Raw genomic sequence first — 25,020 nt, forward strand, 5'->3', positions numbered from 1 at the left:
TATCTATATCTATCTCATATCTATCTATCTCATATCTATCTATCTATCTCATATCTATCTATCTTTCTAACTATCTATCTATCTATCTCATATCTATCTTTCTAACTATCTCATATATATCTATCTCATATCTATCTATCTATCTATCTATCTCATATCTATCTATCTATCTCATATCTATCTATCTCATATCTATCTATCTCATATCTATCTCATATCTATCTATCTCATATCTATCTCATATCTATCTATCTCATATCTATCTATCTTTCTAACTATCTCATATATATCTATCTCATATCTATCTATCTATCTATCTATCTATCTATCTATCGCATATCTATCTATCTCATAACTATCTAGCTATCTCATATCTATCTATCTACCTATCTATCTATCTATCTATATCATGTCTATCTATCTTATACCTATCTATCATACAGTATCTATCTCCTATCTATCTATCTCATATCTATCTATTTCATATCTATCTAATATCTATCTATCTATCTATCTCAATCTCATATCTATCTATCTATCTATCTCATATCTATCTCATATCTATCTCATATCTATCTATCTCATACCTATCTATCTATCTATCTATCTATATATCTATCTCATATCTATCTCATATCTATCTTTCTAACTATCTCATATATATCTATCTCATATCTATCTATCTATCTATCTATCTATATTGATATTGATCTGATACCATTGCCCGTCTGGCTGCCAGCGTTGCGGTAACACGTTTGGTTCGCACATCAGGGACCATTTATCTATGAGAAGTGTTCTCTACCCCTGTGTTTCTTCAGCTGACATTGGCTCCTGGTCTCCTTGTATAAGCCGGAGGCCGGGATGTTTGGCTGGTGGCCGGGATATGGTTTGCTTGTGAGGATTGGATATTTATTTTTCGTGAGGGAAAAGTGTTTTGCTGGAAATTAAGCATCTTTTCTTTTGATTATTGACGAGATCCAAGAAGAAACAGACAGTTCTACAATTCCTGACGGATCCTGGAAACACTTCTCAGCGACACCGAGAGAACCTGCTGGAAACAAGAGGCGTGAAGGCCACAACAAGTGTCAGGATCAGCCACGTGACCTCCGGTCATCACTGAGCCTTTTATGGGGGACAATACCAGGGCCACTTGGCTTATAATTGTTCAGTGAGAAGGGGCTTATAGGTTTGCCCAATCCTCCAGGCTTTGTTCACATGACGAACTTTCCGCAGAATTTTTCCGCCAAATTATGCTCGGAAATTCCATTACAGCAGAGTCACGTTGTATTCAATGGGACTCTGCTGTTCTGTGCACATGGTGGAATTTCCACAGTGGAAACATCCGCAGTGGAAATTCTAAGTCCGGCCTCCGCAGAAAGAATTGACATGTTAATCCGCTCGGAAATGCATTGCCGTCTATGGAGACTGCATTTCCGAGCGGTCCTAGTGCCAGCATATTTTGCCAGCACCTCATGTTTGTGGGTGGACATTCTTCAAAAAAATCTGTGTGAACATGGCCTCAGAGGTGCAATTTTTCCTCTATTTTCTCTATATGTTGCCTTATCCACCTATAGGTTTTAATGTTCCCAATCCTCACATTGGTAAACAAAATAGGGCACCAACCCCCCGAAAAGTTATAATTCTCTTGAAAAGGATGGAAAAGATGGAAACGTAGTGGGTGTCATCATTATAGAGGTACTTTGCTTAATAAAAACCTACCCATTTATAAAGAATAGGGTAAAAGCAAGGGGTTCGACTGCCAGGACCCCTGTATGGGGCCTGGCTTTCAAGAATGCAGTACCCCACCCTCAGGGATGCACCCATTTAGCTAATCACTGGCCGAGACAGGGTACTATCTTGGACAGTAATTTTCTGAGTGGGTTACTTCTTGTCTTCAGCACCAGGTTGTCGGGGGGGGGGGGGGTGCCTAGGGGCGAAGCACCCCTATAAGTGTACATGTGAAGACTAGTCTGACCATGATAACATGTACAATATTTTTGGCTAACCTTTCAAACCCATTGAACCTTTGACCTTCCACAGATTCATCTGGGGTTGTGAAGGTTAACAGAAGCTCTGGCCTCCACCTCCACCTGGCTTTTTCTCCAGAGTCGGCTGAAATAGCGCTTAAAGGGGTACTCCGCCCCTAGACATCTTATCCCCTATCCAAAGTATAGGGGATAAGATGTCTGATCGCGGGGAACCCGCCACTGGGGACCCCCCGGGATCTCCCTGCTGCACCCGGCATTTGTTTAGAGCATCGGGTGCAGCGCTGGAGGCTTGTGATGTCACGAACACACCCCCTCAATGCAAGTCTATGGGAGGGGGCATGACAGCAGTCACGCCCCCTCCCATAGACTTGCATTGAGGGGGCTTGGCCGTGACGGCCCGAGCGGGGCGTGACCGTGGTGTCACAAGCCTCTGCCCCGCATCACCAGTCATCCCGCGCGGTGCGAATTTCGCTCCGTGCACCGGATGCCTGGGGTGCCACAGCCGAGATCGCAGGGGTCCCCAGCGGCGGTCCCCGCAGGGTCCCCGCAATCAGACATCTTATCCCCTATCCTTTGGATAGGGGATAAGATGTCTAGGGGCCGAGTACCCCTTTAAAGGGGTACTCCGGTGCTAAGGGGACCCTGTGATCTTGCATGCAGCACCCCGTTAGAATCAGTCCCCGGAGCGTTGTGATATCACGGCTCCACCCCCTCAATGTAAGCCTATGGGAGGTGGCGTGACAGCTGACGTCACACGGGGCTGGGCCATGACGTCACAACATTCCGTCCCCATGATCGCCAGTAATCAGACCCGGAGCAAACATGCTCCGGGGACTGATTCTAACGGGGTGCTGGGTGCAAGATCACGGGTGTCCCCAGCGGCAGGACCCCCCCCCCCCCCCCCCGATCAGGCATCTTATCCCCTATCCTTTGGATAGGGGATAAGATGTCTTAGTGCCGGAGTACCCCCTTTAAAGTGTACATGTGTAGACCGGTCTGACCATGATAACGTCCAATATGTCTTGTTTAGCTCTTTGAACCCATTGAACGTTGACCTTCCATCGTCGCATCTGGGGCTGTGAAGGTGACCAGAAGCTCTGGCCTCCACCTGACTTCTCCACCAGGGTCGGGTGAAATGGGGCTTAAACAGCTGAGATTTACATAAGGCCTCCAGTAATGTTACGGCTATTTTCAGACAATGGTCTTTATGGCAGATCTGGATACATATGGCACCCAGGATCGTAAAGGGCCGTAAATCTCAACATTCCCCCTCGGGAGACACAGACTTCCAGCTCATAAACCTGAACTTTCCACCAGTTCCACTTCAAAGCCAAGGTGGATTGACTTTTGTTGCCTTTCTTCCCCTTTGCTACCCTGGAGCCAGAGGTCGGGGAGGTCACTTTCTCAAGTCCATTGCTCTATTTTGTCAGTGATGACACTGGGAGGCTATAAACCAATTCCCAAGTATCCTGCCCTAGGGTCTCCATGGTTGGCCCAATGTTGACCTCAACTCCAAACTGTTTTGTATTATCTAAAAAACTATATAAATAAAATGTCATGACCGGGGTGCCCCCATGAGAAAAAATAAAGATTGGGAGCAAATGTGCGATTTCCCTCTTGGCCTCCTATTGCCCTCCTCATCTCTCCAGGGCGGACCCCCTCCCGTCACATCAGGATCTGCTTAGTTTCAGCTGTCAATCCGAGGTCAGTTGTAGTTGAGTGTTGGGCCCCCGGGGCAGGGAAGCCACATTGTGTGTGATGTCTATTGAAGCTGCCGGCCCGGCCTGTAGAAACAGTCAGTACAGGGGCTTATAAACTTCCTACGAAGATTGATCCGATCCTTCCTTAAGGAGTTTTCACACGTTGGAACGTTTTATAAACCACCAGGATAAGTTTTCTCTGCGACTTAATTTTAACAAAGAGGGGGGGGGGGGGGGGGGGGATCAATGGTACCCAAAAAAATCATTATTTCCCCATCCTGCTCTTAAAGGAGATTTCCAGTGGTTTGAAAATGTGATAAGGGGCTAAGTCTGAGATCGTGGGGGTCCGACCGCTGGGGGCGGCCCGCGGGAAGGGGGCGTGTTGACCACAGCGCGAAGCGGCGGCCGACACGCCCCCTCAATACAACTCTATGGCAGAGTCGGAGCGCTGCCTTTGACAATCTCCGGCTCTGCCATAAAGTTGGATTGAGGGGGCATTTCGTCCGCCACTTCGTGCGGTGGTCAACACTCGCTACCTGGCCAGTGAGCCTTTTATTTTTATTTTATTTATGTATATATATATTTTTTATTTTTTTATTTTTTTAAGCCAATTACAAAAAAAAAAAAAAAAAAAAACTTTCAAATGACTTACCAAATATTGTTTTGGGAATATTGTTTGGGAGTATTTTTAGGGAATATTTTTGGTCCCAAATCAGTCCACCTGGTTGGCAACAACATTTGCTGTAGAATAAGATGGTCAAAAACAGGAAACAAAAAAAAAAATATATATATATATTTTTTTACAACTTAAAAAAATTGGACCAAATGGCAGAAAAACTGCAAAAAAATTCCTTTTTTTTTTTTTCAATAGAAATAGTCTTTTTTTTTTTAACCCTTTCCTGTCCTAGGATGTAGTAGAGTATGTCCTTAGGCAGGTATAGGTTCCTTACGTGATCCGGCTCTGTACACCCTGTAATCAATACCCAGGGGATTCCGCGGCAATTAACCCTTTAGATGGCCTTTAAATGGTCGTTGGTGTTGCAGTGGTCCGGATCGCCCCGAACACCCTCCCCCCCCCCCCCCCAAATAATGTTGCTTTTTTTTTTTTTTTTTTTTACTGTTAATTTTGTGGTAAAATGAGTGATGTCATAAAGTACAATTAGACCCATATGAGGCTCGTTTTATAAGGGACAGTGTTCTAGATTTTAAAAGCCGAGAAGAATCATCAGATACTGCAGTGTTTCCTAACCAGGGTGCCTCCAGCTGTTGCGAAACTACAACTCCCAGCATGTCCGGACAGCCGAAGGCTGTCCGGGCATGCTGAGAGTTGTAGTTTTGCAACAGCTGGAGGCACCCCGATTGGGAAACGCTGCCATACGGAGACAGGTTTTTTTTTTTTTCTGTGCTTTCCAGGATAATTCAAACAAATTGCTTTTGGTTTGGCCGCGATTTCGGCTCAAATATTTCTGCTGAGAGGCTGAAAATGGAAACAGTGCGGATTTAATTCCTCGGCAAACAAGGATTGATAGGGATTAAAGTTCTCACTTTCCATCACAGCGGACTTTCAGGAACATAAGTAGCGGCTGGAGGAAGACTACAAGAACCAGCCTGCCTTAATGGGAAACTCACAGTCAGCAAATATAAAACCCAGAGTCATTACTGCCCCTAGTGGATGATCAGTTCTACTGCAGTCAAAGCTTAAAATGTACCTGTCATATCACAGAAAAATATAATACTTCTATATGTTCCTCACTAGGTCATGCAGATGCTTCACATGTCTTTTTCTGTGTCTAGCTTCTGTATTTGTCTCACAAATCCCTCTTTTCTGCTGCTCACCCATTCTGACATTCACTGCTCAGGAAGGCACGTGTCCAAGGAAAGCACTGAGCCCACCCTCACTCACCATGCAATCACTTCCTCCTTTAGTCCGCTGTGCTGTGTCTCTTCAGCCAATAACTGCAGGCTGCTCTGTAAACCCCTCCCCTGAAAACTGTGTCTGTTCTCCTAAGGATCTGCACTGTCCATACAAGTTAACCCCTATCTTACTGTGCTGCTGTTCTATGTAGACAGTGCTGTCTTCTTTACCTAAACTCACTCTCCCTTCAGTCTGCGGTCTTGTCTTTAGCAGTAGTTCAGTGCTTTGTGTAACCCCTTCCTTTGCTGTGCTGCTGTTCTATGTTCACAGTGGTGCCTCTTTTATGTAATTTCTCCATCCCTTGTCTGCAGTCTTGTCTTCAGCAGTAGGTCAGTGCTTAGTGTAACCACTTCCTTGCTGTGCTGCTGTTCTTTGTACATAATGCTGCCTCTTTTATCTAATTTCTCCATCCCTTCTGTCTGTGGGCTTGTCTTCAGGAGCTATTCCGTGCTTGGTGTAACCCCTTCCTTACTGTGCTGCTGTTCTATGTACACAGTGCTGCCTTCTTTATGTTAACCCCCTCCCTTCAGTCTACAATCTTGTCTTTAGCAGTAGTTCAGTGCTGAGTGTCACCTCTTTCTTGCTGTGCTGCTACTGCTGTGCATATACAGTCTCCTATATCTAATCTCATTCTCCCTTCTCCCCTTATTCTGTTGGCTTATCATCAGAATCTTATTAGTGTAACCCCCTTCCTTGCTGTGCGGCTTGTTATTTCTGTTCTGCTTACATGGCACCTTGTAAACCCAATGCATCAGTAACCCCTTCTCCCCTCAAATGTAATCTATAGTAGTGTACTGTAAGGGTGTATTTACACATACATGATCTGCTGCGGAGTTGAAATTGTAAAATCCAGAGTTGCGGATTTGCAGTTGTACAATTCGCATTTGCGGCTCCACAACTGCAGATTTTACAAGGCAATTACGTATTTTTTTATTGCCTTGTAAAAATCTACCGCTGTATATTTTATAACTTCTAATCCGCAGTGGATCTAGTGTGTGTGTGAATACATCTATATCATTCTCAAGCACAGTGCCAGTCTGTTCAGCGCACTTTTACCAACACTATGTCATGACATTGCAAAGAGGAGAATGTTCTATGCCGTGATTGCACAGGCAACTAAGGGAGGAAGTAACTAAATGTGTTCTACTGCCAAACAGCCCACTTCTGGTTTCATCCCCTGAAATAGAGAAAATAAGAAATGGATATGCACCATGGAGGAGACTTAATAACAGCAGTAAAAGGCACAAAAGTCACCACTCTGAAGGGTTAATTTAACAAAACTATAAAGATTTTTAACCTGTTAATGCCCAACTGCCATAAATGTATGGCTGCTGGGTGTCGAGTGAGTATGGAGCTGGCTTGGGAGCCTAACTTCTTCATACCTGGCCAGTGGCGGCTGTTATCTGTGGCCGACACCCGCTAGTATGTCATGGTGATTATCTGTTCACCAAAATGTTCCTAGTGACCTAGTAGACCTATGGGGACCCCCATGATGCAATTGTGAGGTGCCAAACGCACTATAGTAGAATAAAAGATTCACAATTTTGGGGGTCTTCTCTAGAGGTTTCACTGTATAAAGCTATGGATAGAGCTATAGCAGCCCTACAAGTATAAAAGTATGAAGATCGCCTAACACTGGAGGAGCAGCGTTGGGGTTAACCACAACCCCCCCCCCCCCCGCCCTAAAATTCATCCCTGTTAGCCTTGAGTCCACGTTCCTCTTGAGAACATCTGCTCTGGGGGATCGGTAATGACTGAAAAAGACCATTAAACATCAGCACAGGAATCGACATGATGACTTGCACAATTACATCGACCCCGATGCCCCCGCCATCATACAGCCGACGCTCAAAAATACATTCAAGGGTTTTGTTTTTCTCGGCTGAGATGGACCACATTGACCCTGATAACTCACCGGTAATGTCTATGCCAGAGTGCGAGAACAGAATGGAAACCTTCATCCGAGGTCAAAGAATAGCGCACAATAGAGCACTATGGTTTATCCCAACCTGTGGATCTCCATCTGGTGCAAAACTACAACTCCCATCATTTGAAAAAGTATATTAGGACTTTCTGATATATTGTAGGGGCATCTTTAAAGGGTTAGTCCACTGCTCCAGTGTTTGGAACATTTTGTACCGAACACTGGGTGCGGGGGTTGTGACGCCATGCCCCCTCAATGCAAGTCTATGGGAGGGGGCGTGGCATTCACATTTTGTTCTGAACACTGGGTGCGGGGGTAGTGACGTCCCACCACGCCCCCTCAATGCAAGTCTATGGGAGGGGGCGTGGCGCCCCCTCCCATAGACTTGCATTGAAGGGGCGTGGAGTGATTACAGGGGGTGTGGCTGTGAAGTCACAACCCCCACAGGCCACACCCAGCATTTGGAACGAAATTGCTGGGGCAGTGGAGTAAACCTGTAAAAGGGGTTTTCCAGGAATAGCATCACCTCTGTCCTCAGGTTGTGTGGGGAATTGCAGCTCAGTTTCGTTGAAGTGAATGGAGACTAGTTGCAATTCCACACACAACCTGAGTACAGGAGTGGCGCTATTTTGGGAAGAAATTAGCTTGGTCTTCTATTTATAGACGCCCCTTTAAAGGGAGGGGGGTGGTTCGAAGACTTTGATATAGCTATAGGATAGGCTGTCATTGCAATGGAGGGGTCCAACTTTTCACCCCACCCACTGATCAACTGATTGATGAGGCTGTCACATCATTGATTATTGATTATTCAGTGCAGCCACATATGACAGTTCAATGGGACTTAACTGCAGTACCAGATGTGACCACTACAAAACCTATGGCGCTGTGTAAACAATTAAGTGGCCATGGCGGCCCGATCAGACGATTGCAGCGATTGTCAGGAATTAAGCCCCACCCATCTAATAGTGATCGCCTTTTCTCAAGACTAGAACCTTCTAGAAAAGAAAAAAACCCTTTAGGCTATGTTCACACGGTCAGGTTTTTAACTGCAGATATTAACTACAGAGACAGGAATGGAATTGATAAAGATGATCTTTCCTTTATGTGTCCGAAGCAGAAGCAAATCCCCATAGCAAACCTCTCCTGCTCCGGACAGTTCCCGACACGGACAGAGGTGGCAGCAGAGAGCACTGTGGTCAGACAGAAAAGAACTACACAACTTCCTGTGGAGCATACAGCAGCTGATAAGTACTGGAAGGAGTTCATATTTTTAAATAGAATATATTTTACTAATCTGTTTAACTTTCTGGCACCAATTTTTTCCTAAACATTTGTTTCCTCCAGAGTACCCCTTTGAACAAAGCTCTGCCCCCCCCACCCACCGGAAACAATCAACAAGTAGGATTGCTGCATTTGATGTGTCTTACACTAGATTAGATTGTAAAATTTTATATAGAAAAAAAATCTAATTTTATTATTTTGATATTTTATAATATTTTATTATTTATTATTACAATCATTGTTTTTATATTATTAATTTTACTCATTTATTTTTATATTTTCTATAAAAAAAAAATTTTGTGGGAGGAAAATATGTAATTGAAGAATTATGTAATTGTAAAATTTGATATAGAATTTTTTTTTATTACATCATTCTTCAATTACATATTTTCCTCCCACAAAAAAAAATGTAATAAAAAAAATATAAATGAGAGTAAAATTAATAATATAATCAATGATAATTATAATAAAAATATCAAAATAATAAAATAAATTTGATACATTTTTTTCTATATCAAATTGAACAAAATTTTACAATTATATCATTCTTCTAATACATATATTTTATTATATACCCTCCTCCCACAAAAAAAAAATTAAATAATTGATAAAATAAAATAAAAACAGTGATAATTTAATAAATAATAATAATAAAAGAATATAATAAAATAATAAAATGAAATAATAATAAAAGAATATAATAAAATAATAAAATGAAATAGATTTGAGACATTTTTTTCATATAAAAGGTTACAATATCATTCTTCTAATACATATTTTATTATATACCCTTTTGCCACAAAAAAATTATAATAAAATAAAAATAATAAAACATGATAATGAAATAATAAAGAGATTAGATTAATTATTGTTAGAGATTGATAATAGATTACGTTACTTATAGATTATTATTGGTTTGTATGAATATCAGATCTAGAGATCAGCGAACTTACAGTAAATTCGATTCGTCACGAACTTCTCGGCTCGGCGGTTGCTGACTTTTCCTGCATAAATTAGTTCCGCCTTCAGGTGCTCCCGTGGGCTGGAAAAGGTGGATACAGTCCTAGGAAAGAGTCTCCTAGGACTGTATCCACCTTTTCCAGCCCACCTGAAAGCTGAACTAATTTATGCAGGAAAAGTCATCAACTGCCGAGCCGAGAAGTTCATAACGAATTGAATTTATTGTAAGTTCGCTCATCTCTAATCAGATCCATTAACAGTAACTTGCTGATGGTTTCCTCCCTGAAACAAGGTTCAGTACAGACAGAGCTGGTGCCATTTTTTTTCCGTAGGACTTTTCCCCTAGGGGCGGGATGGATTGGTGAGAGATGGTTTTCGGTCTCACAGGTGGGTGCGTTGCGATCATATTACTCTGGGAATCATCTGAACTGGAGGGGGGGGGGGGGGGGTGGAGTGACAGTTCTGCTTCACCGACATAGTGATGACTAAAAGCACATTCCACGACTGGCCAAGATCTCATCACAGCAGCGTTTTCCAAGCAGAGTACCTCCAACTGTTGTAAAACTACAACTCCCAGCATGCCCAGACAGCTGAAAGCTGTCTGGGCATGCTGGGGGTTGTAGTTTTACAACAGCTGGAGGCACCCTGCTTGGAAAACACCGCATCAGAGACTCCTTACAGCAACGACCTCTAATCTGTGGCTTCTCCAGCTGTTGCAAAACTACCCCCCCCCCCCCCCCCCCATGAACACTATATGTCCCAGCATGCCTGTGTCCTGTCAGCTGGTGTTGAAAGGGTAGGAAGTGAAGACTGCAGGATTGTTCTGGCAGCACAGGCATTACATCAACAGAATGTGGTCATATACTGCCACCTGGTGACCATTTTCAGTATTGCATTTTAGCACTGCATACATACAATACAGTGAGGATCAAAAGTTTGGGCACCCCAGGTAAAAATTTGTATTAATGTGCATAAAGAAGACAAGGAAAGATGGAAAAATCTCCAAAAGGCATTAAATTACAGATTAGACATTCTTATAATATGTCAACAAAAGATAGATTTTATTTCCATCATTTACACTTTCAAAATAACAGAAAACAAAAAAATGGCGCCTGCAAAAGTTTGGGCACCCTGCAGAATTTACAGCATGCACTGCCCCCTTTGCAAAGCTGAGACCTGCCAGTGTCATGGATTGTTCTCAATCATCTGAGAAGATCAGGAGATGTCAATCTGAAAGGTTTTAAATGCCCAGACTCATCTGACCTTGCCTCAACAATCAGCACCATGGGTTCTTCTAAGCAGTTGTCTAGAAATCTGAAACTGAAAATAGTTGATGCTCACAAAGCTGGAGAAGGCTATTAGAAGATAGCAAAACATTTTCAGATGTCAATATCCTCTGTTCGGAATGTAATTAAGAAATGGCAGTCATCAGGAACAGTGGAAGTTAAAGCAAGATCTGGAAGACCAAGAAAAATATCAGACAGAACAGCTGGCAGGATTGTGAGAAAAACAATTAAAAACCCACGTTTGACTGCACAATCCCTCCAGAAAGATCTGGCAGACACTGGAGTTGTGGTACACTATTCCACTATAAAGAGATACTTGTACAAATATGGTGTTTATGGAAGAGTCATCAGAAGAAAACCTCTTCTACGTCCTCACCACAAAAATCAGCGATTGAACTTTGCAAATGAACATATAGACAAGCCTGATGCATTTTGGAAACAAGTTCTGTGGACCGATGAGGTTAAAATTAAACTTTTTGGCCGGAATGAGCAAAGGTATTTTTGGAGAAGACGGGAAACAGAATTTAATGAAAAGAACCTCTGTCCAACTGTTAAGCATGGGGGTGGATCAATCATGCTTTGGGGTTGTATTGCAGCCAGTGGCACAGGGAACATCTCACGAGTAGAAGGAAAAATGGATTCAATAAAATTTCAGCAAATTTTGGATGGTAACTTGATGCCATCTGTGAAAAAGCTGAAGTTAAAGAGAGGATGGCTTCTACAAATGGATAATGATCCTAAACACCCCTCGAAATCCACGGGGGATTACATCAAGAGGAGTAAACTGAAGGTTTTGCCATGGCCTTCACAATCTCCTGACCTCAACATAATTGAAAATCTATGGATAGACCTTAAAAGAGCAGTGCGTGACAAACAGCCCAGAAATATCAAAGAACTGGAAGACTTTTGTAAGGAAGAATGGGCAAAGATACCTCAAACAAGAATTGTAAGACTCTTAGCTGGCTACAAAAAGCGTTTACAAGCTGTGATACTTGCCAAAGGGGGCAGTACAAGATATTAACTCTGCAGGGTGCCCAAACTTTTGCAGACGCCATTTTTTTTGTCTTCAGTTATTTTGAAAGTGTAAATGATGGAAATAAAATCGAACTTTTGTTGACATATTATAAGAATGTCTGATCTGTAATTTGTTGCCTTTTGGAGATTTTTCCATCTTTCCTTGGCTTCTTTATGCACATTAATACAAGTTTTTTTTACCTGGGGTGCCCAAACTTTTGATCCCCACTGTACATACAGAGCTGTACTCCCTATTCTGCTGGTGAGATCACTGTGTACATACATTACATTACTTATCCTGTACTGATCCTGAGTTATATCCTGTATTATACTCGAGCTGTACTCACTATTCTGCTGGTGAGGTCACTGTGTACATACATTACATTACTTATCCTGTACTGATCCTGAGTTATATCCTGTATTATACTCCAGAGCTGTACTCACTATTCTGCTGGTGAGGTCACTGTGTACATACATTACTTATCCTGTACTGATCCTGAGTTATATCCTGTATTATACTCCAGAGCTGTACTCACTATTCTGCTGGTGAGGTCACTGTGTAAATACATTACATTACTTATCCTGTACTGATCCTGAGTTATATCCTGTATTATACTCCAGAGCTGTACTCACTATTCTGCTGGTGGGGTCACTGTGTACATACATTACTTATCCTGAGTTATATCCTGTATTATACTCCAGAGCTGTACTCACTATTCTGCTGGTGGGGTCACTGTGTACATACATTACATTACTTATCCTGTACTGATCCTGAGTTATATCCTGTATTATACTCCAGAGCTGTACTCACTATTCTGCTGGTGAGGTCACTGTGTACATACATTACATTACTTATCCTGTACTGATCCTGAGTTATATCCTGTATTATACTCCAGAGCTGTACTCCCTATTCTGCTGGTGAGGTCACTGTGTACATACATTACATTACTTATCCTGTACTGATCCTGAGTTATATCCTGTATTATACTCCAGAGCTGTACTCACTATTCTGCTGGTGAGGTCACTGTGTACATACATTACTTATCCTGTACTGATCCTGAGTTATATCCTGTATTATACTCCAGAGCTGTACTCACTATTCTGCTGGTGAGGTCACTGTGTAAATACATTACATTACTTATCCTGTACTGATCCTGAGTTATATCCTGTATTATACTCCAGAGCTGTACTCACTATTCTGCTGGTGGGGTCACTGTGTACATACATTACATTACTTATCCTGTACTGATCCTGAGTTATATCCTGTATTATACTCCAGAGCTGTACTCACTATTCTGCTGGTGAGGTCACTGTGTACATACATTACTTATCCTGTACTGATCCTGAGTTATATCCTGTATTATACTCCAGAGCTGTACTCACTATTCTGCTGGTGAGGTCACTGTGTACATACATTACTTATCCTGTACTGATCCTGAGTTATATCCTGTATTATACTCCAGAGCTGTACTCACTATTCTGCTGGTGAGGTCACTGTGTAAATACATTACATTACTTATCCTGTACTGATCCTGAGTTATATCCTGTATTATACTCCAGAGCTGTACTCACTATTCTGCTGGTGGGGTCACTGTGTACATACATTACATTACTTATCCTGTACTGATCCTGAGTTATATCCTGTATTATACTCCAGAGCTGTACTCGCTATTCTGCTGGTGAGGTCACTGTGTACATACAAAATAGACATTTTTAGACCAGTTTTTTTTTTTCCAGCAGTTTCCATCATTTTCTACTTTGCTGCAGCAATCGCTATCATGCAATATGCGAGTAGTTTTTTTCAGGATATATAGAAAGAAAATTACCTATTGTGAACCATAAATTCTTGCAAAAATAACCCTGCATTTAATTTTAGTTAAAATTGAAAAAAAAATAAAAAATAAAATACTTAAGTCAGTGTGGTAACGTGCCCCAAGACCTTTATGTATATTAATATGCATGTGTTAATATGTAAATGCTAAAACAAAATAAAGACGGCGCTCTGTGGTGTTATAACATAATAAAGTAAGGGTAAGGTAGTGCTTACCCCATTAAAGGGGTACTCTGCTGGTCAACGTTTGGAACAAACTGTTCCGAACGCTGGAGCCGGCAGCGCATGATGTAATAGCTATGACGTCACAAGATCCCGGCACCAGCCGCAGCTTTCGGAACAGTTTGATCCAAACGCTGAGCAGCGGAGTACCCCTTTAAGTTACACACCAAGTGTAACCATAGAACAGAGTGTGAGATCAAGGTGGCTGCATCCGCTCCACGTCTATTAAAAGCCACAATGTAAAAACTTCCTCCAAACCTACTACGCGAGTAAGAGGGCGCCGGACACACAGCACAAGGAAAGGAATCTGTTTTTTCACCCATGATGCAACGCATTACACTGTAAGACTGCTTCACACCTGATGAAGCAGTCCCTACTGTGAAACGCGTTGCACCATGGGTGAATAAACGGATTCCTTTCCTTCCCTGAACAACTGAACTTTCTGGCACCAGTTAATTTAAACAAAATATATTTAAAAAAAAAAAATTATAAAAATAATAAATAAATAAACAAATAAATGTTTTCCACCGGAGTACCCCTCCCTTTTAACCTTTCTAATAACTTCTTTTTATAGACCACTAGGGGTCCCCATACCATCCAGAACATAATCCTGTCCAGCTGCAGCATCATCTTTGTCCTAGCTGAAGCACAGGCCGGGACAAAGTCCAGGAAGTGATGGCAGGACTAGCACTGCTCCGTGCTCACTCCTGTCCTATCAGACTGCAGCATGAAAACAGAGAGGAGGGGGTTACAGAGCAGCCTGCAGTGACTGGATGAAGAGACCCAGTACAGAAAACTCAGGGAGGAAGTGAATGCATAGTGAGTGAGGGCGGGCTCAGTGCTTGCCTCGGACACGCCCTTTCCTAAGCAGTGTATGTCGGAATGAGTGAGCAGCAGAAAAATAAAAATGATATTTTTTGAGCCAAGTACAGAAGAGAGACCCATAGAAAAGACATGTATGATCCGTGTTTCCCCAACCAGGGAGCCTCCAGCTGTTACAAAACTACAACTCCCAGCATGCCCAGACAGCCTTCGGCTGTCTGGGCATGCTGGGAGTTGTAGTTTTGCAACAGCTGGAGGCCCCCTGGTTGGGAAACACTGGAGTAACTTATTGAAGCATTATTTTTCTCCGATATGACAGGTATACTTTAAGAAGGGAACACACAATATTAAAGACCAAGATTTATTCACATTGTGACAAGGTGTTCCTCAGGATGTAGGATCAGATCAGTAAATGCCTCCGGAGCGGAAACTTCATTGGTCGCTACGTATCAGCAGTATTGCACTTCTGAAATGTAAAAAAAAGTAGTAGTCGGGAGGTCAATAGGGACCTCATGGTCCTCAGCTCCTGGTAAGGTCTATGGCAGTGGTCTCCGGCCTGTAGCTTTCCCGGTTGGAGACCCCTGGTCTGAAGTTTCGTCTATCCTCCTCCCTCTGTAGCTACAGGCACCGCGTTCTCTTGGCTCGAAACGAGAGTCCGGGACAAAAACCAAACCTACAGCGGAATGCATCATCCAGACAGAAATAAATAAGAACGAGGCTGGTTTAGTGGATTAGAAGCGGTGAGCGGCTGTACGCAGCAGAACGGAGCGGGCTCCGGAGAAGCACTTTAGGTTCTGGTCATGGATCAGGTCTTCCAAATCACTCACCTATACTAAAGTGCTACGAAGAGTTAAAGGGGTACTCCACTGGCCGGCGTAGAACTAAACGTTCCGAACACTTGTTTACACACTGTGTGGGTCGGCCACACCCCCCTTGTGATGTCACGACCACGCCACCTCAATGCAAGTCTATGGGAGGGGGCGTGACAGACGTCACGCCCCCTCCCATATACTTACATTGAGTGGGCGTGTCCGTTACATCACAAGGGGCGTGGCCAACCTGCCACAGTGTGAAAAAAAGTGTTCGGAACGTTTAGTGCCACGCCGGCCAGTGGAGTACCCCTTTAATCTATTTACAGGCAACATCTCATGACTACTTCTGGTCATGGTCCTCGAGTAGGTAGCACCATCTGAACGCTGGACACTTCCAGAGAAGGGCAAGCTGGGCTAAAGCCTTTGGTCTCCCGGAGAAGATGCGTGTAACAACGTAGAAAACGCAGTGCAGCTATCCAACAACCAACACGTTCCAGGTGTCATGATCTGTACTGGGACACTGCACCAGCGTGTAACGTTTAAGGAAGCAGCGCTCGCGGCTACAAGCAGAAATGCTCCGCCACACCATCTCAAGACAATCTTATTGTTGGGTTTCTGGACAGATCCCATGAAGTTGATCCCGGGCAGAGGACTAGGAGGTCTGGCACTGCATCAAACGGTGGTAAGACTCATCATCTCTGTCCTCCTCATAGGCTTCTTTTCTGCCCCGATGGCTTTGGTCTTGGTGAGGGTCGTAGTTTGACAGGGTGACCACCTCAGTGTCTCCTGGCAGGGCCGGCTGAGATCGAGACGGGAATAGTTCTTGTAGCTGTTTCAGGTTGTCTATAGGAAGCCAGCCAGGATCGGGGAACTTTACCTGTAATATAGGAATCGAGATCCTTACATATCGAGAGCAGTTCAGTGTAAGATGGGCTGTGATTGGCTGAAACTGCGCACACACACACACACACACCCCTCAGCTCTATACACTGTGCTGAGCTTCCACCTGCATTTCCTGACGTTTGCTGCAGGAGACAATCTGCTATCAGGACTGCAAGCAGAACCAGAAGAAGGACCCCTAGTGGCCAAACTTTTAGGGGTTAATTTAATACAAAGTTACAAAATGTATTAGAAAATGTATCTAAATAAGCTAATCTAGAACATTATTTTTATTACTAATGACAGGTACCATTTAAAATGGGTTATCCAGGAACAGAAAAACAGAGCTAATTTCTTACAAACAGCACCACCCTGGTCCGTCAATGGAACTGAGCTGCAATACCACACACAACCTGAGGACAGAGGTGGTGCAGTTTTTTTTATGTTATCAGCTCTGTCTTTCTACTCCTGGATAACCCCTATTTTGGCAAACACAACACAGGATAGAGGATAAGTGTCTGATCACAGTGGGTTTGGGCTGCTAGGACCCACAAAAGTCTACTGTACAGGGCCCAACTCTCCCTCTGCGCTTACTATTCAGCAGCTTCTCCCCTGGGTGCTTTGAATCCCACCTTTGAAGACTCGCTCGTGTGGCGGCCTGCTCAGCCAGTCAGGGAACCCATCTCAGCCAGTGATTGAGTGATTGGCTGAGTAGGCCATCACTCATGCTTGTCTCCAAAGGGGTGGTCCAAAACGCTCAGGAGAATGGTAAGTGTAGAGAGCCGGACCCTGTACAGGAGATTGTAGGGGGTCCCCAGTGGTCGGTCCACCCCCCCCATGATCAGACACATCCCCTATCCCAATGTTTACCAGCCAGGGTGCTTCCAGCTGTTGCAAAACTACAATTCCCAGCATGCCCGGACAGTCAACATCAACGATCGCAGTGACACGTAGAAAACGCAGTGCAGCTATCCAACAACCAACACGTTCCAGGTATCTTGATCTGTACTGGGACACTGCACCAGCAACCTACAAACAGTTTCTTTATATATCCGTATGCAGACACTATAGAGCAGTGGTTCCTAACCAGGGTGCTTCCAGCTGTTGAAAAACTGCAATTCCCAGCATGCTCGGACAGCCGTTGGCTGTCCGGGCATGCTGGGAGTTGTAGTTTTGCAACAGCAGGAGGCACCCTGGTTGAGAAACACTACCTTATATGCTACAGTTCAGCGCTCCATAGCTTAAGTTATAGCAGAGAACATACCTGGAAATGAATGAGGAGATTCCCCTTCTCGAATGGGTCTCTATACACGGGCATTCCTTCTTTTGGGATACACATGACGTCACCGGGTCTGATCACTTTACCTGCATGACGAAAAACAAACACGTGTTATTTAATCCCTTAATGACTGAGCCCATTTTCAGTATTAGGTTTTTACATTTTTTTTATTCTCCTTATTTTTCCATATACAGGGATATATGTATAGGTAGTCTGGAAATTTAGGCACACAGAGATACCATTTCTTTAATTATTTATTTTTTTAAACACAATTTTTGGGTAAAATGGGAAAAAGGGAACTATTTAAATTTCTATTGAGGGAGGGGCTTGATCACATTTTTGTTTTTAAACTTGTTTTTACTATTTGTTTTACTTTTTTTTTAATGTTCACTACTATTCAGCGCTATGCAAAGGTCTGGGCCTAGAAAAGCCTCCATAATGTTTTGGATGCGGTGATCAGTATTTATCATGGCATCTCAGGGGTTAAAGGGGTTATCCAGGAAAAAACTTTTTTTTTTTTCTTCCTATATATCATCTGGCTCCAGAAAGTTTACCAGATTTGTAAATGACTTCTATTAAAAAAAAAAAAAATCTTAAATTCAGAAGCTCATAAGTACTGAAAGGATTAAGGTTGTTCTTTTCTGTCTAAGTGCTCTCTGATGACACGTGTCTCGGGAACCGCCCAGTTTAGAAGAGGTTTGCTATGGGGATTTGCTTCTAAACTGGGCAACATGTGTCATCAGAGAGCGCCTAGACAGAAAAGAACAACCTTAACTTCAGAAGCTCATAAGTACTGAAAGGATTAAGATTTTTTTTTAATAGAAGTAATTTACAAATCTGGTTAACTTTCTGGAGCCAGTTGATATGTATATATAAAAAAAAGCGTTTTTTCCTGGAATACCCCTTTAAAGGGGTACTCTTAGTAGAAAAAAAAAAGTTTTCCACCAAACAACTGAGACTAGAAAGTTAAACAGATTTGTAAATTACTTCTATTTAAAAAAAATAAAATAAATCCTTTCAGTACTTATCAGCTTCTGAATGATCCACAGGAAGTTCTTTTCTTTTTGAATTTCTTTTCGTTAATAAAACTTAAATTCAAGGCAAAAAGTCTGCCTGCGTGTTATACGCCAATAAATCTTTTTGTCACTGATTTAAAGTGGTGACCAGCGCACAGCGCCCGCTTTGTTTTTTTTTTTTTTCCTCCCTTTCCCCCCTGCTTTTTATTGTATTTTTTATTTTTTATATTCCTTACCTAGCCGCGCTCGGCAGGCCAGGTCCGGTGTCGGCTGCGGTCAGTGAAGTAGGATGAGTGACGTCCTCTGCACAATCAGGGACGTCACTCATTCACTGCCGCTGTGACTATCCCAATGGCTGCGGTTGCTGCGGCCACACTGACCAGCGGCGGCTGCAGCGGATGATGAGCGACATCCCTGACGCTGTGCAGCCGGAGGACGTCACTCATCCCGCTTCACTGACCGCAGGGGAAGAATGATGGGGGCTCTGGAAGGGGACACCAAACTGAAGTTCATGCAAAATCAAAGCTGATCTGGCATTTAGTCTGTCATTTGTCTTATATGTATTTTTTTTACTTAAAATTTCTCTATTAAAATGGGGGTGCGGGTTATATTCCGATAAATACGGTATACAACTACAGGCACGAAAATGTATACGTTTAAAAATGTTCTCTTCTGACCCCTCTAACTTAGATTTGTCTGCATATGGGGCGGTAGGAGAGCTCCTTTTTTTGCGCTGTGATCTGAAGTTTTTATCGGTACCATTGTTCTTTTGATCAGACTTTTTGATCGCTTTTTATTCATTTTTTTATGGTATAAAAAGTGACAAAATACACAATTGTGGATTTTGGTAATTTTTTTACGTGTACGCCATTGACCGTGCAGTTTAATTAACATATTTTTATAGTTCGGACATTTCTGCACGCGGCCATACCACATATGTTTATATTTATATTTAGTAACATTTTTTTTTTTAATCGGAAAAGGGGGGTGATTCTGACTTGCTACGGAAGGGGTTAATTCACATTTATTAACACTATTTTCCTTTCTTTGCAATGTTATAGCTCACATAGGGACTATAACATTGCACACACTGATTTCCTACACTGATCCCTGCCATGCAATAGCATGGCATCAATCAGTGTTCTCGCCCCTGGACCCCAGGCACGGAGCAGTCATGCAGCGATCGGACACGCAGGAGGCAGGTAGGGATTCTCCTCGTGTCCTGCAAGCTGTTTGGTTCACCGCGGCGGTCCCAAATAGGACCACTGAGCTGCCGGGAAGCTTTCACTTCAGACGCGGCGATCAACTTTGATTGCCGCGTCTGAAGGGTTAATACCGGGCATCACCGTGATCGGTGATGTCGGGTATTAGCCGCGGGTCCCAGCCAGTGATGGCCGCCGGGACCGACCAGATATGACGTGGGGTCACCGCGTGACCCTGCGTTAGATCGCGGGAGCCGGCGCAGGACGTAAATATACGTCCTGCGTCGTTAAGGAGTTAATGGCGGGCATTAGAGTGGGCCAATAGCAGCCGGGACCCACCAAGCATGAAGAGAGCAGCACCTGCTTCATGTATAGGACGTAAGTGTACATCCGGGGGCGCCAAGTACCAGGGCATCAGGATGTACATTTACATCCATTGTCCATAAGGGGTTCAACATGGTTTATTAGAATTTTTATTTAACTTTTTTTTCTTTAATGACATCATCCAGGTCCATCCCACTGAACGCCAATTAAGCGGTATTTAACTGTTTAAATGCCACTGGTCAGTGAGTCCAGGAGACAGCTTTCTCGTCTGTAGCTCCTTTAGGTGGAGTGTTCCTTTAAGGGGAGTCCTCTACATCCTCCTATATACTGTACCTGGCGTGGACGTGATGAGGATGGTCCTCCCATCCAGCGTCTGGACCTTCTGCCTGCAGGCACACAGGGCGTCCGCCAGCCCGATCTCCATCTTCATGATCAGATCGTCGCCCTTCCTCTGGAATACGGGGTGTTCCTTCTGCTTCAGGACGATGATGATATCTCCGGGGTGAAGTCCTGGGGACTGATCTCCTTCCCCGCGAAAGGTCATCCTATGTCTGTTCTTTATTCCTGCAGAGAACCAAACTCTGCACTTAAAGGGGTATTCCGCCCCTAGACATGTTATCCCCTATTCAAAAGATAGGGGTCCCCCGTGATCCTTTGGTTAGGTGGATAAGATGTCTAGGGGCGGAATACCCCTTTAAAGTCACCTGCAACTCATGTGCGACTACAACTCCCAGCAGGACACCATTCGTAGGGACTGTAGAATTTGCCACCTCCCCCCAGTTCTCACCTTTGTCCACGTGCACGGTCAGGATCTTCTTCTCCCGCACCACCCTCCTGCCATTGCAGCCCCGGCAGCGATCTTGGGAGCGGATGCGCTCGCCCACCCCGTGGCACTCTGAGCACGTGGTCTGCAGGGAGTGCATGATTCCTGGCATATGCCCAAAGATGTGTGTTTCCATGCCGCTGCCATGACATTTGGGGCACTGGACCTCTCCCCCATGCCGCGCTCCGGAGCCTAAAGAACAGATCGCCATTTAAAGAGTTAATTTAAGAAATATCCACTTAACACATCGCAGTCCTGCTGTAACGTCTCTAGAATCCCCTCCTAGAACGTATAAGGGGCTGAGAGTTCGGATCTTTTCACACAGCAGAATTTGCTTGCGGAATCCGGTAGAAGTCTATGGGGTTTAATTTGAGGCGGAATTCCACAAACTCAAAGTCTGTCGTGTGAATAGACCCTTAACCCCTTCCCGCAAATGGACGTGTGTTATAATTAATTATGTATAAAAATATAATATAAAAAATATATTCTAATTATATATAAAATATAATAAAAAATATACATAACATAATTAAATATAAATTAAATAAAATATATAATATAATACACACACACTGCGGGCTGCCACTGTATGACGCGCATCATACCTAGTGAGTCCCAGTTGCTATCAGCAACCGGGACCCATGGCTAATGCCGGACATCACCAATCGGGCTGATGTCCGGCATTAACCCTTTAGACCAGCTAGCTCAGTGGGCTGATCGGGACTGCGGCATCCCGATCAGCTGAGATGATGGCGGGAGGGCTCTTACCTTCCTCCCTGCCGTCCGATCAGTGCTCCAACTATGCTAGGCTGAAGCAATGGAGCACCGATAGCACTGATCAATGCTCTCCTATGGAGAAACATTGATCAGTGTATTTTGATCATTTAACAAATTTTTTTTTGCAAACTATTAAAATATATACCTCGCACCGGCCTATAACACGCACCCTCATTTTACCAAGGATATTTGGGTAAAAAAAGTTTTTTACCCAAATATCCTTGGTAAAATGAGGGTGTGTGCGCATGTGTATACCCTGATAGGCTGTTTCTGACCCCGCAGAAGCCCCCGGGAAAGGCAGGGGGAGAGAGGTCATCGCTGCCCGCTTCTCTCCTCCTGCCTTTCCTGGGGTCTAGAGCCCTGCTGCCGCCGCTTCTCTCCCCCTGGCTATCGGCACCCATTACCAACGCCGTTGCCTCCCCGATCCCCGGTTGTATAATTACCTGTTGCCGGGGTCGGGTCCGCGCTGCTTCTTGCCTCCGGTGTGGCGTCCCCTGCGTCGTTGCTATGCGCTGCGAGACGCAATGACGAGTGACGTCACTCTTCATTGCGCCACTCAGCACATAGCAACGACGCAGGGGACGCCAGGGGGGAGAGAAGCGGTGGCAGCAGGGGGAGAGAAGCTGGCAGGTCTCTGCACCTGCAAAAGCCGCTCCAGTTCATTGATTTAAAGGGGTATTCCAGGCAAAACCTTTTTTTATATATATCAACTGGCTCCGGAAAGTTAAACAGATTTGTAAATTACTTCTATTAAAAAATCTTAATCCTTCCAATAGTTATTAGCTTCTGAAGTTTTCTGTCTAACTAGCTAAATGATGATGTCACGTCCCGGGAGCTGTGCATGATGGGAGAATATCCCCATAGGAACTGCACAGCTCCCGGGAAGTGAGTCATCAGAAAGCAGTTAGACAGAAAACAACAACTCAACTTCAGAAGCTAATAACTATTGGAAGGATTAAGATTTTTTAATAGAAGTAATTTACAAATCTGTTTAACTTTCCGGAGCCAGTTGATATATAAAAAAAAGTTTTGGCCTGGAATATCCCTTTAAAGTGCCTGCTTTAAATCATTGATCTGCAGCGGCTTTTTGGTGTATAACACGCAGATAGACTTTAGGCTAAAAATTTTAGCGTAAAAAAAAATTCCAGAGTCCAGAAATTTTTTTTTGGTCACTTCATATAATGTACAGGAAAGAAATAAATAAAATGAAAATGCTATGAAAAAGGTTCCATAAAAATGGTCTCCATAATAACTACAGATCACCGCACAAAAAAAAAAAAAAAAAAAAATGAGCCCTCATACATTAATATATACAGGAAAAAAATAAAAATAAAGAGATAAAAATAAAAAATAAAGTTATAGGGGTCAGAAGTGGAACATTAAGATTTCTAATCTAGTTGAGCGAACTTACAGTAAATTGGGTTGTAGCGAACCTCGCAGATCGGCTGTTGATTACTTTAGTCTGCGTAAATTAGTTCAGCTTTCCAAGGGCTCCAGTTGCCCCTCCCATAGACTTGCATTGAGGGGGCGGGATGTCATGAGGGGGCGGGGCTATGACGGCACAAGCTCCCGGCTCCAGCGTTCGGAACAGTTTGTTCCCAATGCTGAGCAGCGGAGTACCCCTTTAATATTTTCTATGGACTCTTCTGCTACCACCAGCACTGCAGTCTGCCTATGCCAGGCTGTACTAGTAGATCTGACATGGCAGAGATTTAGTGCCCCGATTTGCAGAACACCGATCTAGAGCTTCCGATCAGAACGACACAACAGCCGCCATGTTGGTTTGTGAAGATTCAGCGGCTTCATTCTCACCTTTACACTTGGGGCAGATGACGTTCTTCTGGAGGGAGAGTTTCCTCGTGGCCCCGTTGTACAGATCCTCCAAGGCGATTGGGAGATAGTGGGTGACCGTCTTCCCTAATAGAAGGAGAGAGAAGCCGGATGTAACATTCCCATTGGATCCAGAGAGTCCCAATCATCACTTTTAAAGAGAACCTCATTAACTTGTTAAATGTTATAATCGTTACACAAAAAACCTACTTGGGGAAATAAATCCCCTCAGGGTAAATCCTGACTGAAGATCCCCTATAAATATAATTTTTATTTAGACTTATTAAAATTTTTAATTTTTTGTGTAATTCACATTTTTTACCACTAGATGGCAGTGGTGTTTAAAACTCAGTGATCAGCTGATCACAGCGTTGAGAGTTTAAAACTCCACTGCCATCTAGAGGTAAAAAATGTGAATTACACAAAAAATTTAAAATTTTAATAAGTCTAAATAAAAATTACATTTATAAGGGATCTTCAGTCAGGGTTTACCCTGAGGGGATTTATTTCCCCAAGTAGGTTTTTTGTATAACTATAAGTTGGCCCAGGGATCCCTAGGGGGCTAATCTTGTGGTAAATGTTATAATCCTCCCAGGTCACTGCCCCCATCATGATAAACCACCCCCGGCCTTTATTTTATTATTATTTGTTACTTTTCTACCTTGATATTGCTCTGTATTTTCTGCTCAGACAGATTCACAGACTGGGAAGGGGCATTTCCCAGCAGGCTGTGGAGTGATCTGAAGCCATACAGGGGAGAACTTCCTCCCTCACTCTGCTAGACATAGCCCAGAGCAGTTCAGTGTGAGATGAGCTATGATCGGCTAAGGCTGCAACACACCCCTAAGCACTCCAGACTGCATTTCCTATTTTTGGACTTCTGGCAGGCCTGCAGGAGTCCAAAGTGTGTGCAAGAGATGGGGGGAAATGTACTCTGGACAAGTAGGGAGACACCTAGTGGCAGCTTTTTTAAACACAAATAAAATATAGAAAACTTCATTTTTTTAAACAACAGTACATTAGAAATATATATATATTTTTTTATTTACCATAAGGAGTGCAAAAGCAAAAATTAGCTTTAATGAGAGCACCCATTTAAGTTCTCTGGAGCCCAGCTGCAATATCAGACACAACC

At 43.4% G+C, this 25,020-nt stretch overlaps 1 protein-coding gene across 3 annotated transcripts in view; it reads right to left on the reverse strand.

Moving 5' to 3' along the window:
- Positions 1-15,980: 15,980 nt before the first annotated feature.
- LOC130295970 (dnaJ homolog subfamily A member 1-like) overlaps positions 15,981-25,020 on the reverse strand; it is a 34,590-nt gene continuing 25,550 nt past the window's right edge. For all 3 annotated transcript variants that reach the window (XM_056547338.1, XM_056547340.1, XM_056547339.1), the window contains exons 4-8: positions 23,868-23,972; positions 21,243-21,470; positions 20,789-21,019; positions 17,899-17,999; positions 15,981-16,632 (exon numbers count right to left, since the gene is read on the reverse strand). In XM_056547338.1, coding sequence (XP_056403313.1) covers positions 16,408-16,632; positions 17,899-17,999; positions 20,789-21,019; positions 21,243-21,470; positions 23,868-23,972 — 890 coding nt within the window. In that variant the 3' untranslated portion in view covers positions 15,981-16,407. The remainder of the gene's footprint in view (positions 16,633-17,898; positions 18,000-20,788; positions 21,020-21,242; positions 21,471-23,867; positions 23,973-25,020) is intronic.

This window comes from Hyla sarda, chromosome 11 (genome assembly GCF_029499605.1).
Source record: "Hyla sarda isolate aHylSar1 chromosome 11, aHylSar1.hap1, whole genome shotgun sequence".
Lineage (NCBI taxonomy): Eukaryota > Metazoa > Chordata > Amphibia > Anura > Hylidae > Hyla > Hyla sarda.